The 20,191-nt window shown below is 27.4% G+C and overlaps 1 protein-coding gene across 3 annotated transcripts in view; it reads left to right on the top strand.

The window, feature by feature from the left end:
• Window positions 1–18,259, top strand: part of LOC111630636 (restin homolog) — a 47,348-nt gene extending 29,089 nt beyond the window's left edge. For 2 of the 3 annotated variants that reach the window (XM_023374772.1, XM_023374774.1), the window contains 2 exons: window positions 12,335–14,906; window positions 17,482–18,258. In XM_023374772.1, coding sequence (XP_023230540.1) covers window positions 12,335–14,906; window positions 17,482–18,068 — 3,159 coding nt within the window. In that variant the 3' untranslated portion in view covers window positions 18,069–18,258. Of the gene's footprint in view, window positions 1–12,334; window positions 14,907–15,882 lie in introns of all 3 variants that reach the window. The other variant, XM_023374773.1, reaches the window with a different exon arrangement.
• The last annotated feature ends 1,932 nt before the right edge of the window (window positions 18,260–20,191 follow it).

Below are 20,191 nucleotides of genomic sequence, written 5' to 3'. Positions count from 1 at the left end.
AAATATTGAAACGTGAGAGAAGTAGTAATAAGATTTTATCGTAATTGTGTTTATAATTTTCGATGAAAGGACCATAAAGTTTGTTGATTAGTGTCTTTATCGATATAGATTTGTCACGATGTAGGACGAACGTACTCCCACGTAATTTACTACTAGGACTAAGTTATATGATAAAATTAATTTTTAAAATTCTAATAAATTTTTTTTATGATAACATATGTTTTTAAACACGTTTGTAATGCAATATACTTATTTTTATATGTAATAATAAGCATTTACTAGTAAATAAACTTATATTGTAACGCAAAGATAACTCCTTAAAATAACTTTTATTTTTCTCATCATTTATTAATCGTTATATTGCTAGACATAATAAGAAAATTTTGTTTGAAAAAATCTTTATTAAATAATGTTTTTTAAACTTAATCGATTGGAAAAAGTTGTGTATTGATTCGTTTTTTATTTTATTTATTTTTGTTTTTCGTCTTTTTCGACATCGACGAGTTGAAAATAATTTAAATGTCTCATGGAGATCAATTTTGGAAGATAAGTTTCCAGCAATGACAATCGATTCTGTCTGTTTTCTTTCTCATGAAATTCATGACAAAATAAGCTTTTGGAAAGTCTCTCTCATTTATATTTGATAACGAGAAATTTTACTGTTTTATTGAAACACTAAAACCAATATGATGCTATTGCTATACGAATTATCCATCCAAAACGCGATTTCCCATATCATTTGGTTCCGTGAGAATATTTACTTATTTCTTATGACTTTTGTGTATGAAAATGTTTTAGAAGAGAATATGTTTAATATAGTTTATAAGCTTTTAGTTTTTATATAAAGTGCTGGTTAATTAACCTTTTAGGTCAAGGTGTTTTAGGTTTTTCCTACTTACAAAGTTGATGGCTTTCAGATGTTATGGAATTGTATCTAGCTCTCTCTCTACTGGCTGTATCTTTTGTTAATGTGATCAAGACAGTCTGTAATAGTCAAGAGACAAACATTACCATATAGCCTGTTATGCCCTTTTCAATTGTGTTATTTACATATAAAATATATTTCAAGCAAAAGTAAAGAAAAAGGAGAGATTATCAAAATAATATAAAGAATGTAAAGAAATATGAAGATTTTGAAATTACATATTTTATCTCCATGTTGTATTTATTATATTAGGTATAAATATTCTCTTTTGACTTTATTAGCTGAATTTCAGTCTTTGATTTAAAAAAATAAATAAATAAAACTTCTGTTTTTATGAACTGATAGAAGATTACTTTAAAATTACTCTTAAAATACCACCAAAATTAGTGTTAGAACTATTCTAACACTAATTTTTCACCTATTTATATCAATGGATATATTTTACACACTTTTTTGTATATTAATATTTGTTAGTCTTAAAATATTTTAAGAAAGCTTAAAGTCAAATTTTTACAGTAAAGAATATAAAATATTTAGTATTGTTTCAAAAACAAATAAAAATATTTTAAATAACTGAAGAATTTTTGGAGTATTTTGAATGAAGATTTCTTCAATTTATTAAGTTTTATTTTTTTGTTCTTGAGATTGTATCATGAGAAATTAATCTCTAACTAAAGCCAACATTTTTTAAGTATTTCAAATATATTGATATAAAAATTGTTATAACAATTTATAACAAAATTATATTTTTACTTGTAATGTAATGAATAAGGCTAGGATATTTAGGCACTAAAAATCATCATATTAGTTTTTATGAGTGATAATATATATGAATTTTATAACTCATAAGATATAGCTTATATGATTTTTATCGCCTGGATGTACTAGCTTTAGTAATGAAGTATTTTTGGATTTCTGACAAATTGTTGGCATCTAAAAATCAAAAACAAAGGACTAACAATGTGTTTTAGTTTTTTTCAGCTATAACAGATTGCAATGCATTGCATATTTTAATTAAGTTCAATATTAAATTATGATAATATAAAAAAAAAAGAATTGCAGAAGAAAGAAAAGCATGATGATATAAATATTGGCTGCCATTGTTCATCTTTACCAAATAATAAATGCACTAAGACAAAAGCTTTGATGTTTCATCTATTGTTTCTGATGATATGGTTTATTATATCATAACAGACTAATAAAAACAGTTTCTTGGTATTAATCTGTTTGATTAGATAAAAAAAATTATATTGTAAATTTCTTAAACTGGTGCTTTAATTTGATTACAAGACAAAAAAGATCAATCTTAACCAGCAAATTCTATTTATTTACATTAAATATTTTTGGCGTTTTCGTTTGTATTATCTTGATGATGGCTGCAAAGACAGTCAATATTTAATGTAATATAGTTTTGCTGGTTAAGGTTGATAATTTTTTCCTTGTAATCATTTTAAGTAAATCATTTTGGATAATATGCAAGTTCTTGAATTCTGTGTTTTATCTAATAAAATTTATTTTAATATAACTCTGTAAAATGACACATTTACAGAGTTACATTACAAAAGAACATCATTGTAACAATAAAGTTAAATTGAATAAAAGGAATATTATCAATCTTTCCATAGACTATTTTAAATGGTCTTTGTTTTCAAATGATCTTTTTTGGAATGTCTTTGTAATTTTATTGCTAGATACAGTTTGCATAGATTTAGAATTCATTTATGTAGTTAATGATGAATTAACAAGATTGAAAATCTTTCTGCATTAAATAAAAATTTTTGGTCTTATATTAAATTAGAAATTTTATTACTATTCTTTTGAAAATAGAATTAATTCCAAATGAATTAGCATTTTGATTTTTAATTTAGTTTTTGATATTTGTAATTTTGAATTTTAAACACAGTAAAATTTATTGTACAAATCTATGATAAAATTAGTAAATTACAGGAGAATCCAAATTATCTAAAGCAATGGTTCTGAAATTCTGAAAGGTCACAGACCCTTTAATAAAATATATATTTTGATGGACCCCTATTTTTAGCTGTTAGCTTTTACTCATTAATTAAAAAATTACAAAAATAATACTAGGCATCTGAGTCATATATTATTTTTAGATGGTTTATTAAATTTAATAAAGAACCAATTTTTTTCTTTCAACATATTTGTAAGATGTAAAATTTTAATATACAATATACTAATTTATCACATTTCACTTTAATGATAATTATAAATATTTGCTAAGTAATAAAAAAGGATTCCAAAACTGTGGGTCTGCAGACCCACAGTTTTGGAATGCTTATATTACTGATCTGATCTAAGGTAATATGGATGAAAGTAACCTCAAATAATCATAAACTGGATAACATGAATGCTTTGTAAATTATTAAAGAAACTGGATTGGATATATTAATATGTATGGTATTGTACTCTGTTTAGATTAGACATATTTATTGAATATTTAAATATTAAACTTTTTAATTTTATAATAAAACACTTTAATAAATACAGTTGTAAATGAAATTTTAAAAAAGCAAATTTAAACCTGTGATTACAATTAAAATTTTTTGATTCTTTTTAAAATTTTATATTATGAGAAATAACTTAAAAGTTTTAAAAATAATTATTAAAAGCTCCTGTTGAGCACTGTTCTGTATTCTCTTATGCAATTTACTTCAGATAATATAGGACTTTGTATAAACAGGCCATGTTGTTTGCAATGTCTCTACATTTATCCAATTTGGATGAAATTATCGAATGCTATGGAAGTACTTGAGTGTATTGCTAACAATGTAGAAAGCTTTCTAAATCTTATCTAACCTGAAATATTGATAATTTAAAGTTTGGCTTTGACAGATTGATTATTTTATTGTTTGTTTGAATTGTTGTGTTTGATAGATATGTTCTAAAGCATACAATTTGGTTTTTATATCAAAAGTTACACAGTAGTTATAATAAAAACTACTAAAACAATGTAAATTACTATTTTGCATTATAAAATTGACAATTCAATTTTATAGATTCAAATTAGTTAACTAGTGGAAAATTAATTGTAATATAAAAGATTGTTTTAGGAAATTAAAACATTTCAATAATTTGACCATTAAGAGTAGATCAATTTTATATAGTTGTGTAATTGAATATAAAATACACTGGCCTAATCTAAATTGTAAAAGATCACAAGAATCCAGATTAGATTTGAATCTGAATTCCTGAAGGCAATAGAATTTATTATGTAATCATTTGATTGACTTTTAAGATTTGTAGTTAAACATGCACTCACACTAATTTAGTGTACTGTAAATATAAAATGCAGGATATAAAATTAAAAACATTCAAAATAAAAATTATTTATGGGAAACCAGTTTTTTACTAGAACAAATAATTAGGTTAAGTAGTTAGACTAATTATACTAATTTTAATTAGAAATATTGTTACACTATATGTATCTACAGATTGAAACTTAGTAGTTAAAGTAATAATTTCGCTTGATCATTAAAATCCATTTTAAAATATAAATTATATAAAAAGTAATTTAAAATAGTTTTTTTATTTATTTAAATATATTTATAAACTGCATTCAGTGACGAAACTAATATAAGATACGGTATATGTAACATTCATAGAAGACAATAGGAAAAGATAACCTTATCTTTCAGTTTAGTTCTTGTTATAGAATAAACGGTTTTCTAATTTATCTGTTAAAAATGTTTTCTATAACGAGCGATAGATCTAGTTTATTAAATATAGTTTAATATTGTGTATGGTTATTATCGTAAATATAATCGAAGCACACTTTTAAAATTCAATTTCTTTGCGACATTAAAATGTTTATGAAATGCATTATTAAAAATAACGATGTTTCCTCACGATTCTTTCGATAGAAAATTCACGAAATGGAGGAATATTTTAAGGAACTGTACAATATATTGAAGTGCATCTTTTATCATATCCAATTTCTGTGTATATGTGAGATATATTCTCTCTATTGATCTAGAATAGGTCGAATGTCGTCTCTCAATTGCCGACTTAGCTTATGTTTGTATTATATTTTAACATTTTCGACTACTATATAGTAATAAACATCCATAATTTTTAAAGTGTAAATTAACTATATGGATGCAGTAACGAAATTTTATATAAAAAATACCCTGCATATTATAAAAAAATGAAATTCGTTAGTTTTTAACGAGCTGTTTTCATCTTAAATTGATGAGAGTGGTGCGGATTCTCGACACTGCTATTCATTTCGATGAGGGAGGAAAACATGATGCTTGATTATATTCGAAGATAAAATATCTTATCAATAACTGTTCATGTTTTATATATGTTGATAACTTAATACGAAAAGTAGAATGTCAATAGAGAAATAGTGTAGAGATGATTTAAAAAAAAACGGTAGAACACCATTTTTTTTGTATNTCACTGTTTGCTGACTGTTTATGATAGTAAAGATAGCTCTTAGTATGTTACATGGTTGACATAAAATTTTTCTTAACTGCTGTTAACTTTATACAGTTGATATAAAATATTTTACTACAGAATTTGGTTCATAATTTTTTTTTTCTGAATTTGCCTCCTTTAAAATTGGGTGCGTCTTATATGCCGGTGCGTCTTATACGGCGAAAAATACGGTATTCTTTGCTTCTTACTGTACCAGAATCAAAAAGTATGTTTCTTGGTTACAACTACATAAGATACAAAAATAACTTCTTTGCATAATTTAAAATGAAGCCACTAAAATACTTACACTAAGAACATATTTTGAATGAATTTAAAATGTGGCTGAAAAAAAAATCACTTGCTATCTGTTTCTAACAATTTACCAATGGAGTATATACAAATGGATTTCTGAACCCTAATTAAAACTATTTAAAATTTTCTAAATTGAGAAATGCTTCATAATTATAAAGAATTTGAAGTAAAAGACCAAATTCTAAATTATTGTGAAATATTAATTTGTAGTGGTTAGTAGATTAAGTTTTATTTCTGGAGATCTTTGTTTTTTTGTGAAATATTTTCTTAGTGTTTAGTGCTGTTTTTCTATTTTACAAGAAAAAAATTAGCAGTAGTAGTATATACAATCTGACTCTTATATTGAACAACTCCATATTATCAGTTACATAAAATGTATGTGTAACTAAGTATATTATATATGTTACTGTGAATGACCGATATCTGATGAATGTCAGCATTCAAACAGTCGTTTCGCGTATGTACGAAATATTTGCTAAACATCATTATTTCTTGCTTACACTGGCAAATGTCAACATTCAGCATGCACTGATGGTGTATGTTGAATAAAAATATTTTTATTATGTTAAGACAAAAATGCAACTTTTTAATATGTCAAAATAGGAGAAAGCTTAAGTAACAGTACATGTAAATAAACTATTGAACCTAAAATGAACAGTACATTTTAAATCATTAAAAAAAAAATAATAGAATAATAAACTTGCACATAAATTATGTGATTGATGTTGTACAATCTTATTTATTGCAATAACTTAAACTGTTATGACACTTTGAATTGCACAAGAGTCCCTTGCTTTTACAACTGCATTTATTTGTGGAACACTTCTTTTTGCATTGACAACGTGTATAGCCTTGCCCTCCACTTCTCAAATTAGCTGTAGCTGCTTCTCTCAACGATATTTCTTGAGAAGAAATCTCATCTATGGAAAGTAAGTTTTCTTTACAAATTATGAACTGATTACAGGTATAAAGCTACTTGAGGGTACCATTTTTGTTTGCTAATTTATAAAAGTCTGAATGTTCTATTCCAACAACAACCGGCAACATATTTCAGCATCCGTATGGCCACAGTCGACAACACGGACTTGTATTCATACAGTATTACCAATTTGAGCAGAGGGAAATTTTCTTTTGAGTTCGTAACATTTTCATTGCTTGCAGTAGAAGATTATATTTTGTGGTCGCTCTTTTTATAGAAATAACTTCGTGTTGTTCACTTGGCTTGATATGAAGACGTGGTGGGTTGCAGCTCCTCTTTAATATTTTCCTTTGAAATATGGTATTCATTATGGCCACTGCTCAAATTTTCTTCAAAAGTATTAACAATTTCTTTGAGCTGTTCTTTGGTTTCAATATTTGTGATTTGTTCACCAGGCAAAGATGATGATGCTATGCCTCTTTTTGGTTTAACACCAAACATGGCTTCATAAGGACTTTGGTGTATTCCTTCATGATATGTAGTGCTCTTGGCAAATTGTACAAAGATCAAACCATCTGACCATTTATTTGTATCGTTATTGTTCATCCATATAGTTAATATATTCTGTATATCCCAATTGGCCCTTTCAACTGAGCCCTGTGTTTGACTATGACGAGACTTTCCACGAACTATCTTAATATCTTTCCATATAGTGCATAGTTTGGATATGACTTAATTACAGAATTCCCTACCATTATCTGAATGCAATATAGCTGGGGCACCAAATATTAAAAATATTTGAAGAAGGTGATATGCTACTTCTTCAGCTGTCTTAGTTTTCAAAGGTCGTAGCTGGACAAATTTTGTTAAATGATCTTGATACACCATTATGAACTTATATTCACCATTCCTGTGTGACTGCAGGTCTATCAGATCGACTTGACATTTAGAGTTTAACTCCGAACTGACCATTGGTTTCACAACAATATCTTTTTTAGGTGCACTGTTTCATTTGATATTGTTTACATAAATTTAAATACAACATTACAACTTCATATGTAATATTTTTGTATTTAAGTTTAAGTTGCAATTTTTTAAGCATGTTTGTTCTTCATCCATGGCCTGTTCTGCTGTGAGTTTCAGATAGTATACTGAACAATTTATCATTGGTAACATAATACTGTATATTCATTTCTCCTGGTTTTAATGGTACAATTAATTTCTCTTCATCATTAATTTTTGAAACATCAAAATGTTTTAATCGTCTGTAATCCAAAGGTGTGTTGCACTTAGTTTTAGCAGAAATCACTTCAGAAAGTATTTTAGAGTACTTTTCTTGAGAAAAATAAAACAATTGTCTTCTCGTTTACTTGCAATTAATGCATGTAACTTTTCAAAAAAAGTTCTCGGTTCACTGCAGTATCCATTCAATGTAAATTAGAGTATTGGATAAAAAAAAATAAAATTTAAGAAAACATTTCATGTACTGGCAAACCTTGCATAAGATTGACAAACAGCAGTGTTCCAGAGACAAATAGATAACCACGTGATTCCAATTGTGGTAGAACAAAGGATTTGGTGACAGACTGTTGCCTTTCTGTCGACTTGGATATTGTTTCGACCACCACCAAAGCTTATCTGTGCTTGTCGACATACACTGGCGATTATTCGAATGTATAATAATATAGCCAAATACTATATTTGGTCTTTCACCAACATATTTTGTTGGTGAAAGACCAAATATTGACGGAGAATATTGACATTCTCTAATTTTGGTCTTTCACAATAATATACAATGAAACCTCCATTAATGGACACTCCTGAATAGCAGACATCCCCGCTTAACAGATATTTTTACAATCCCCAGACCCTTCAAATAGGACATCTATAATATTTACTTCTAACAGACACACTGAATAATGGATGTTGTTGTCAATAACCTACCTTACAAAAACACAAAGTCCGGCTTTAAATATTTTGAAAGAAGTAATATTTTAAAACTAGAACAAAGAATCAGTTCAAATACTCTTTCAGAGGATGAATTTTGACCATAGGCATCAAATAAAGACTGGCTTAAAATAGGAATAGGGGTGGAGGGTAGTTGTAAAAATCCAAACAATATTCTTTATCTGTTAGAGAAGACTAATCTGGTTAAATTATCAATTGCCATTTGTCATACGTATTAATGTTGTTAAACTTCTATCTTATTGTAGGATTACCAAGCTTATGGTACCAAGAAATGTGAACTTGTCAAATGAATGAATAACTTCAGAAAAGAACTGTAGCAAGGCAGTAATGAAAAAGAAACAGTTTTAAGGTTAAGACGACAATATTTATTTGGTGAAAGTTCAAATATTGTTTTACAAAGACGATTTGCCAGTCACTTTAAAGTGTAGAAAGATATTTGGTTTTCTTGCATTTATGACATAATTTATGATCTTAACAGCTTTGCAGTGGCTAAAGTAATTTTTAATTAATAAATCATTTATTAAAAAAGCAAAAATGTTTGAAAAATTAAACGTACTTGATAACTACAAAGTAGACAAATCACTATATCGATTTTTATTAGTTGCTTAGATCGTAAATGATATAAATGCAAGAATACTGAATACATTTCTTACCCTTTGAAGTGGCTAGCAAATATTCTTTGTAACTCGACATTCAAACTCTCATTGCCTAAACCGACCTTTGCCCACCCTTTTGTTCATAATAACAGTTTCATTTTTTTTTTTTTTTTCATTACTTCTGCTCAGGTCATTTTTGATGAATTAATAATTAATTAATGTCTGTTTTGTCGTAATTTTTATGTTCCATTCAATTAAAGTATCCTATACAATCTATTTGCTATTTAGAATTCAATTAAAATGTAATTTTTACAGCTGAAAAGATAATTATATATTGTATGTGTATATTAAATATATTTACTACGTATACTTTTTGTATTTTCACTACATTCCTAAGGCAAATTTTGATGTTTTTACAGTCCACCGTATTCTTCACTTTATAATGACTGGGTTAAAATACAATATATCTGCTGGCATGTACTGTACCTCTGAATAGCAGACAAACTTCTCGGTCCCAACAGTGTCCTCTATTCACAGACGTTATACTGTATTTTTATTGATGTTCTATAAATATAACAATTTTGTATCTAATTATTATAATATACCTTTATTCTGCGTATGTAAGAAATATATTTAAAATTATTAGAAAAAAATACTAAATTCAGGAACCAAAACAAATTTTAATTCAGAAATTTCTAGATAAAATTTGTTTTGTTCCTGAATTTAGCATTTATTTTTTTCTAATTTGAACATGTAAGTATAAATGCCAAATATAAATTTTTTTGTAGAAATATGTTTAATCTTATATATATGAAATAAATATGTGATATTATTTTATCTAATAATAAATTTTAATTATCAAATCATTATCAGAAACTTGACTTTTTCAAATTAAACTTTTTGATGACATTATATCATAGGACATAACAATTAAAAAGTGGACTAAGTTCACTTTTTAATTGTTGGTGTTTATTTGATGATAGTTTTAAGATCATGTTACAAAGTTCTAATACCAGCCAGATAAGAAAAGGTATTAGAACAAGTGAACTAGATTAATGAATAGAATTAGTATATCAAGGGTTAAAAAAGTAGACCAACAAAATGAAATGATGATAGAGAAGGGTCAATACAAGCAATTTTGGTCCTATGGTCTGGTGGTTACATCAGCTTCCTATAAGATACAGATTTTTAACGTAGTTGATAGTAGTTGCTGCATGAGTACCAGAGAGATACATGATATTAGTGTTAAACATTTGTTAAAGCTATGCATGGAATGCTGTTAATTCACACTTTTAAATACCACCATGAAAATTCACTCTGTGTTTGATACTCTTCAATGCTTAAGCCTTGTACAGTTTGATGGTGAAAAGGGTATAGCAACTTAATTTAATATGCTTCAATGTCCTTAATTTAATCAAAATATTCTTTCAATCACCAGTACAGTGTATATTTCTATTAATAGGACTTATTAAACTGATATATAAGATTACTGCAAGTCAGTCACACAGATTAAAATTGTTTTATTTACATTTACCTGGACACATACATATAGCGTTTCGGACTTGTATGTCTCTCTTCAGCAGGTATTTTCTTTGTGACTGACTTGCAGTAATCTTGTATATCAGTTTAATAAGTCCTATTAATAGAAATACACACTGTACTGGTAATTGAAAGAATATTTTGGTATAGCAACTGTTCATGTAGCATAGTTCAAACATTAAATTATTTTGCTTGACTATGACTTTCTTATTGTTACTTGAACTTAATCCACTTTTTAATTGTATGTCAAAATTTTATCGATAGAGGAGTAACAACTAATAAAAATTCTCTAATTAATGACAACAACACCAAAAATCCAGCAATTGAAAGTAAATTTTGAGAAAAACTTTTTTTCTATCATTTATAATGGACACCTTTAGATTTACATGGATTCTATAAAAATAACAAAATGGAAATGAAACATGAAATTTAAAAGTTGATTAAATCATTCTGTGTTGTGATTCTGGTTTTCACTTTCTTCAGATACAACTGTCTACATTTTTAAAATTGTTACACAATAAAGCAAAGCATGTGACAATGATAGTGGATTTAAACTTAAAAATTTTGTAAAAAATTTCTCATAAAAGACAATACATAAAAAATGTCCTCCAACTTCATCTCTTTCACGCACTTTAGGAATTAACAGTCATGGCAGGGTTGACCATTCTTTAGAGGCTACTCATTTGTCTCAATATGTAAAAAGTAAAATCTCCCCTCTAGCAATGGCAAAATTAATTGAAAAATATATATTTGATAAAAAAAAAGTTTGCCAGGACAAATAATATCTACAAATATAATAGATTCTGTTTACTGTAATCATGAAGATTGTTAATTGTTTGTTATCCAAAATTAAAATCCCAAAACATAAGTGTACTTTTTATAGCATATTTTTAATTAGAATTTGGTTGTTGTCATTTATTTCCAAATATACAGGTGTTTTAAACTTTTTTACCTCTCAGTCTTTGTTGTACAATTGTTGTTAATTATAAATATCTATCTTAACCAGTACATTAAACATTTAACACTAATTGCTTTAATCATTATTTTCTCAATATAATAGTGCAGAAAACCCTCAGAAGTTGGAAAAGGATATAAATACTCAGTCTCCTTTTGTATTGGATCCAGCAGATTGTTGTTACTGTAATCTGCTGGAACCAATATGAAAGGTGACTGTGAATATATATTAGTTTAAATTGCTAGCAGTTTATTTCTTCAATTATATACCAGCTGCTATTAAAGATGTTAGGGAGATTATTTATGAATTACATATTGAAGATTTATTAATTATAATTATTTATTAGTTTGCATTTCTGTTTTAACATGTCTTATTTTCATTGACTATGACATTAAAAGATTTTCACTCATTGTAGTTTTATTTACCTATCCCACTTAATGTTATCAATCTGCTGTTATCATCAATATAGATCAGTCCCAAAATGCTATACACTAGAATCTACCTAATGTAATCTCTTTGCCAATTGAAAAAAAAAGTAAATCTTATAATATAGAATAACTATTTATTTAATTTTAAAGAAGTTTTTTTATAATTTTATTAAAATATAAAATTTGATATTGGATTTTTTTTCTGATGTTTTATATGATTTTTCTTTAATTTTTATTTATATTTTTTTTTAGGCAAATGAAAATCGAAATCTGTATCATGGAAGAAAGAAGGGAATTTCAAAGTTAAGACCACCGCAATTGACTACAAACAAATTTGGTTTTGTTAAAGAGTCTTGTGTTGCGGAGAAAGCTGAATTTGAACAGTTGGAGAAACAATCAAAAGTCTTTTGTAAAGAGAATGTTCCTAAGACAGAATTTAAACAATGTGATTTAAAATTAGGAGATCCAGTTTGTATAAGTGGAGTTAAAAAAGGAATACTGAGATACTATGGAGAGACGAAATTTGCTGATGGGATATGGTGTGGAATTGAATTAGATGAGCCTGTTGGAAAAAATAATGGCATTATTGAGGGTGTTCAATATTTTCAATGTAAAGAAAATCATGGTATTTTTGCACCTGTGTCTAAAGTTCAGCTTATTTCTAATGCTGAACCACCACACAATGCCCAACAGCCAGTATCATCAAATTTTAGAGTTGATAATTTTCAACAAGTGCATAAATTTTCATATAAGAATTTAACAGATTTTAGAAGGACTAGTTCTCCAAAAGAATCACTAAGTCATTTAACTTTCTGTGCTGATCAAGAAAGTAGAATACCTTTTCCAAATTACGTTGGAACCAAAAAAGATAGCCATTCTGAACAATGTTTGTCATTTGTTTTAAGAAGGAATTCTGGCTTTGGCAAAGATAACAAAAATTTATCTGTAAAGGAATTAAAAGACTGTGAAAATTTATGCAGTGATACATTTGTAAGGAATGAAAAAGAAGAATCTGCAAAAATTATGCCATCATCACTCTTAATAGATAAAACCACGCACTCTACAGAGAGCTTGACAGTAGCATTCCCAGAAACAAATGCAAAAGCAGATGTGTTAGATAAAGATGATCTAAATAGTACATTTACATTGGACAAGCCAGCTGAAATTTCAGAGACCACTATAGTAAAAGATCAAGATGCACTCAATACAACATTTGATGTAGATTTATCTCCTATAAATGATAATTTTAATAAATTAAGTGATCCCTGCTTAAAATTAATTTCTGATCTTAATTCAACTTTTACATTGGAAACTACTACAGAATTTGAGAAAGGTAAAGAAGAACCAAAAGAGAATGAATGTAATTTTTTAAAATCAGAAAAAAAACTGAGCTTTGAAGATGCATTTGATATTAATGATATAGATGATGATCAACCATCTTTAGATGAAAGTTTAGGTATTTTGACTCCAAACCAAATGAAAGATTTTTCTATAGACCAACAAGGTGTGATAGTATTTGATGGAGATATGTTTAGAATACCAAAAATGGCATCCTGTGATAATATTGATGATATACCAGAAGATGAAGTTAAAGAAACTTTGTCTCATTTGAATGATCCATATGTACAGATTTTAGCTGAAAATAGGGAAAATGATTTTGAAAGTGCAGATCTACTCTATGAATCTAGGACACTTCCTAAAAGCACAAAAAATACTATAGACAACAATGATGAATTTGATGAAGTTTCAAAGAATTCCAGACAAACTTCAACACCATATGGAAATACTAGGACTTTAAAATCAGAATTTCCTTCTAGTCCATTAATTGGTTCTTCAGAGTTTAATATGGGTGTTGATTCTTATGATAAGAATTTGAAATTGGTAATGAAAGATCAAACCAAAACAGATACAACTTTGGGAGATATTGTTACTGACAATAAGAATATTGAAAGAAAAATAAATGAAATTGATCAAGAAGAAATACCTTCATGTTCATTTATACATAATATAACATTTTCCAACCAAATTGATGGAGATGATGTAAATTTTGACAGTGAGTTAAAATCCTTGAATGATGATAAAGAAAAAGTTTCAGCTATATCGAATGAAAATCTACAGATTTCCATTGAAAATTTAAACATGCAACATATTTCTGACAATAATTGCAATAATGCTCCTTTGACCATTGATTCTGAAATTTCTGAAAATAACTTTTTAACAAATAATATTCCTATATGTAGTGATACAAATGTTTTAATGAAATCTGATATTGAAGTTATAAAGGTTGAAAGACCAGCTTCAACTTATACAACTGGAAGTACAGATACAGGTTATCAAGAAGATGGAGATTTTGATGTGCAGAGTGAAATAAGTGCTGCAGTACCATCACCTTGTTCAGAAATTCCTACCCATTCTATATACAATAGTAATAGAAATATGGGTCTTGAGGATAATGAGAGACATCAAATAGAAATGAGTGATTCAGATTTTTTTACTGATTCTGGTGGAGTTGGCTTTACTACTGAAAGTGAAATGGAAACTGATGGAGAGTGTAAAATGGTATCTGATTTTACTGTTGAAAGTAATGGAATGGATACAGTTGTTGAACGGAACAATCAAAATGAAGATCAAAGAAATGTCATTTTGACCACTAAGCAAGATGATACTTTAAAAGAAATTATTTCAGAAAATGTTTCTGAAGATTTAGCTAAAGATGTTACTGTGTCTCAAACTGTGACATCTTCACTTAATTCAGTCTGTGACTCAACTACTACTACAATTTATACTACTACTACTACTACTAATAATAATAATAATGATAAAAATATTACTGTTGTAAATGAANAATAAATGGATATATTCAAAATTAAACTTATCAAACTGACTTATTTAACTTGTAGAATAATAATGAAAATTATGGTAATTTGTGAAATATTCTTTAACAGTTAATAGTATTTTCTAATGAAATCTTACTTTGTATCTTAATATTAACTTTCTTTAAATTCACTTTAAATATCTCTTATTTTTATATTTTGTTACTTTTGTAATTTTTTATTCATTACTATTCAGTCATAAAGTATAATAATAGTAAACAATAATTAAAACAAGACCTCTAGAAATAAAACTTAAATCTACTAACCACTAAAAATGTTTTACTTGCCCACAGTATTGATATATTTTGTATAAATAATTTTTAGATTGATGATGATAAAAAAGTGTGTTAAATCTTGTGATAAAAACAAAGCAACATACCGTATTTTTCGCCGTATAAGACGCACTTTTTCTCTCCAAAATCGGGGGGAAAAAAGTGCCTGCGTCTTATACGGCGAAAAATACGGTATTCTTTGCTTCTTACTGTACCAGAATCAAAAAGTATGTTTCTTGGTTACAACTACATAAGATACAAAAATAACTTCTTTGCATAATTTAAAATGAAGCCACTAAAATACTTACACTAAGAACATATTTTGAATGAATTTAAAATGTGGCTGAAAAAAAAATCACTTGCTATCTGTTTCTAACAATTTACCAATGGAGTATATACAAATGGATTTCTGAACCCTAATTAAAACTATTTAAAATTTTCTAAATTGAGAAATGCTTCATAATTATAAAGAATTTGAAGTAAAAGACCAAATTCTAAATTATTGTGAAATATTAATTTGTAGTGGTTAGTAGATTAAGTTTTATTTCTGGAGATCTTTGTTTTTTTGTGAAATATTTTCTTAGTGTTTAGTGCTGTTTTTCTATTTTACAAGAAAAAAATTAGCAGTAGTAGTATATACAANCATTTGATGTAGATTTATCTCCTATAAATGATAATTTTAATAAATTAAGTGATCCCTGCTTAAAATTAATTTCTGATCTTAATTCAACTTTTACATTGGAAACTACTACAGAATTTGAGAAAGGTAAAGAAGAACCAAAAGAGAATGAATGTAATTTTTTAAAATCAGAAAAAAAACTGAGCTTTGAAGATGCATTTGATATTAATGATATAGATGATGATCAACCATCTTTAGATGAAAGTTTAGGTATTTTGACTCCAAACCAAATGAAAGATTTTTCTATAGACCAACAAGGTGTGATAGTATTTGATGGAGATATGTTTAGAATACCAAAAATGGCATCCTGTGATAATATTGATGATATACCAGAAGATGAAGTTAAAGAAACTTTGTCTCATTTGAATGATCCATATGTACAGATTTTAGCTGAAAATAGGGAAAATGATTTTGAAAGTGCAGATCTACTCTATGAATCTAGGACACTTCCTAAAAGCACAAAAAATACTATAGACAACAATGATGAATTTGATGAAGTTTCAAAGAATTCCAGACAAACTTCAACACCATATGGAAATACTAGGACTTTAAAATCAGAATTTCCTTCTAGTCCATTAATTGGTTCTTCAGAGTTTAATATGGGTGTTGATTCTTATGATAAGAATTTGAAATTGGTAATGAAAGATCAAACCAAAACAGATACAACTTTGGGAGATATTGTTACTGACAATAAGAATATTGAAAGAAAAATAAATGAAATTGATCAAGAAGAAATACCTTCATGTTCATTTATACATAATATAACATTTTCCAACCAAATTGATGGAGATGATGTAAATTTTGACAGTGAGTTAAAATCCTTGAATGATGATAAAGAAAAAGTTTCAGCTATATCGAATGAAAATCTACAGATTTCCATTGAAAATTTAAACATGCAACATATTTCTGACAATAATTGCAATAATGCTCCTTTGACCATTGATTCTGAAATTTCTGAAAATAACTTTTTAACAAATAATATTCCTATATGTAGTGATACAAATGTTTTAATGAAATCTGATATTGAAGTTATAAAGGTTGAAAGACCAGCTTCAACTTATACAACTGGAAGTACAGATACAGGTTATCAAGAAGATGGAGATTTTGATGTGCAGAGTGAAATAAGTGCTGCAGTACCATCACCTTGTTCAGAAATTCCTACCCATTCTATATACAATAGTAATAGAAATATGGGTCTTGAGGATAATGAGAGACATCAAATAGAAATGAGTGATTCAGATTTTTTTACTGATTCTGGTGGAGTTGGCTTTACTACTGAAAGTGAAATGGAAACTGATGGAGAGTGTAAAATGGTATCTGATTTTACTGTTGAAAGTAATGGAATGGATACAGTTGTTGAACGGAACAATCAAAATGAAGATCAAAGAAATGTCATTTTGACCACTAAGCAAGATGATACTTTAAAAGAAATTATTTCAGAAAATGTTTCTGAAGATTTAGCTAAAGATGTTACTGTGTCTCAAACTGTGACATCTTCACTTAATTCAGTCTGTGACTCAACTACTACTACAATTTATACTACTACTACTACTAATAATAATAATAATGATAAAAATATTACTGTTGTAAATGAAACAATAGATTTAAGTGAAAGAAAATTTTCAGGAGTTGAAAAAACTAATAGTTTTATCATTTCTGGTAAAGAAGAGAACTCTTTGAAAGAAAATTCAGACACACAAAAGCATTTATTAAAAAATAAAACATGGATTAAGACAAAAGAACCAAATAAAACTAAGAAGGATAATATATTGAAAGCAAGAACTCAGAATGAGAATTTACAAACTTCTGAAAAAAGACCGAAAAAGAATGTTGTTTCAAAAATAAAACTTATGATCGAAACATCAGTGTCAAAAACGCCAAAAAACAATGAAAATTCTCAAAAAACAAATCGTCTTAAAAAGAACCGATGGGATGATGTCACTTCAAAAATCGCAGCAAGTTTAGCAGAAGAAAAATCCAAGGTTAAAACTAAGAGAGAGATTAAAAGTAGAATTGACACAAATCTTAGTGTAGCAAAACAAATTCCTTCAAGGAGATCTTCACAACTTGATTCTACAAGAACAAGTTTTTCTATAGAAAACGAAAATACTTCAATAACTGATTCTGTTAATACTAAAAGGATAAAAAATGTTCAAAAGTAAGTATAAATTTATTTGTAATAAACTTTTATAAATTTAATCAGAGGAGTTCGACAAAAAATTTTGACAAAACAGATTTTTTCTTAAAACAATGTAGAAATGTAATAGAAGTTAATTTGATAAACTTGAAGTGCCAATTGAAACAAAATCCTAGATTTAACAATGCAATTTGGATTAATATATAAAAAACTAAGCTATTATTGACCAATATTGATTAACTATAATTATTTTGTGTGCATAAACTGATGATTTAATTAGTTCATTCTGCTTTTTTTTTTAATGAAGACAAATATTTTTGATTATGATACACAAATTTTCAAAAAATAAATAAGACTGTTTAATTAGCTTCACTAAGTAAACTGCTTTGAATTTTCTAAAACAAAAACAGTTTTTAGAATGTTTAGAGATAATCTATAAAACTACTGTATTTGGTTTCATTCAGAGATTCAAGTGATGCATTTGAAAAATGAAGCTTAAAAAGAGCTTTGAAGCATAAGTAAAAGATCTTAATTTAACATTAAAGTGTTTTAGTTTCTGAAAATTTTTCTTTGATGTTCATTTTTGGACCATGCAAACTTTTATGTAATTATGTAATGACGAAGAGAGTTTTCAATAATTCACTCTCAACAAATCAGATGTAATTTTTTATCTTCAGCTAATTATTTTCTGCAATTTGATATATTGTAGTCATGCAGTGTTATGTTAGAATATAGTTAACTCACACACCAAATTATTGATGATTTCAGTGAACTATAGAGATTATATATGATAAATTTAAAATGACAACTGCAAACAGGGCAAGTTTGTTTATATTAACATTCAATGTCAACTTGTAGGTTAAGTTATTTGAAAAAAAGATAAAGTACAGTAATACCTCGACTCACGCTACCCTGACTTATGCGAACCCGGAGTTATGTGATTTTCAAATCTCATTGATTTGTCTTTTGTTTGAGCGCCACACAACTCTTCATTACTCACTCCCCCCACACTATTGTTCAGCTTACACGTTCCTCACTCCCCCCACACTATTGTTCAGCTTACACGTTCCTCACTCCCCCCACACTATTGTTCAGCTTACATGTTAGGACGTGTCGCGCAGAATTGACAAATAGCTACAATTTATTTTGTGTTATTTATTTCTGTGTTTGTTATATCTACGGAGACTTGAGAGACTCTATGTAGTGATTTGTTGTAACCATGAATGAATCAAAAGACACGATAAGATTAACGAGAACATTTATTAGCTTACATACATCTGACTTGGATTTTACACAAATTGCGAAATTATACCCTGACTTACGCGGTTATCGCTCTGTTCCACCTATCGCATAAGTTCGGGATATTACTGTATAGTAAATGCAAATTATTAGTCAGATTTTAAGAAAAGAATTTGATTAATGATGGTCTTATTGAATTGTTCTTGAAACTTCTAATATCTATTACCCACCTTTAGAACTACAGTAGTTTGTTTATAAAGAAAATTCAACAATAATAATTGTAAAGGATTGCAAATCTATTTGTATTGCTGGAAGTTCAGAAAAATGTAAACAAATTTTAACTTATGCTTTTTATGCATTTTAACTTATGCTTATAAATGAAGTTAAGTTATATAGTAAGATATTTTAAATTCAAAGTTTGACTGTAATAACACAAAACTTCAATAACAGTTTGTTTTAACACTTAAAGAATTGTGACACACTGTGTGCTCCCCAAAGCCAAAAAATTTTATTTCCAAAAAGATTAAAAATAAAGTTATGCATTTGTAATCATGAGTAATTTAATGTCCTTTATTGATATTGCTCAGTATTCTGCTTGAAAAACATTTTATAATAATTACATAACATTTCTTGCACAAAAACTGCCTAGGTTCTAGTGTATTTCATACTATATGTTGGGAATTTACAATACTAATTAAGCATGATGACAGGTACACAATAATTGATTTTTCAAGTTTTTGGAGTATTTTGCTTTTGGGCATCTTTCTTAATATTGTTTGAGCTTTTTTGCAGGAAAACTTGCTATTATGTTAATGTAATTTTTTGACATTTTCAATTTGTTGCAAATCTTTGTTGTTGATTTGCTAGCTGTATAAAAATAAAATTGTAAATTCCAACAATATTGGGAAA

This window comes from Centruroides sculpturatus, unplaced genomic scaffold (assembly GCF_000671375.1).
Source record: "Centruroides sculpturatus isolate CEXI.00-Female unplaced genomic scaffold, Cexi_2.0 scaffold348, whole genome shotgun sequence".
NCBI lineage: Eukaryota > Metazoa > Arthropoda > Arachnida > Scorpiones > Buthidae > Centruroides > Centruroides sculpturatus.
Note: the sequence above shows the minus strand (reverse complement) of the source record. Positions and strands in the feature narration are given on the sequence as shown.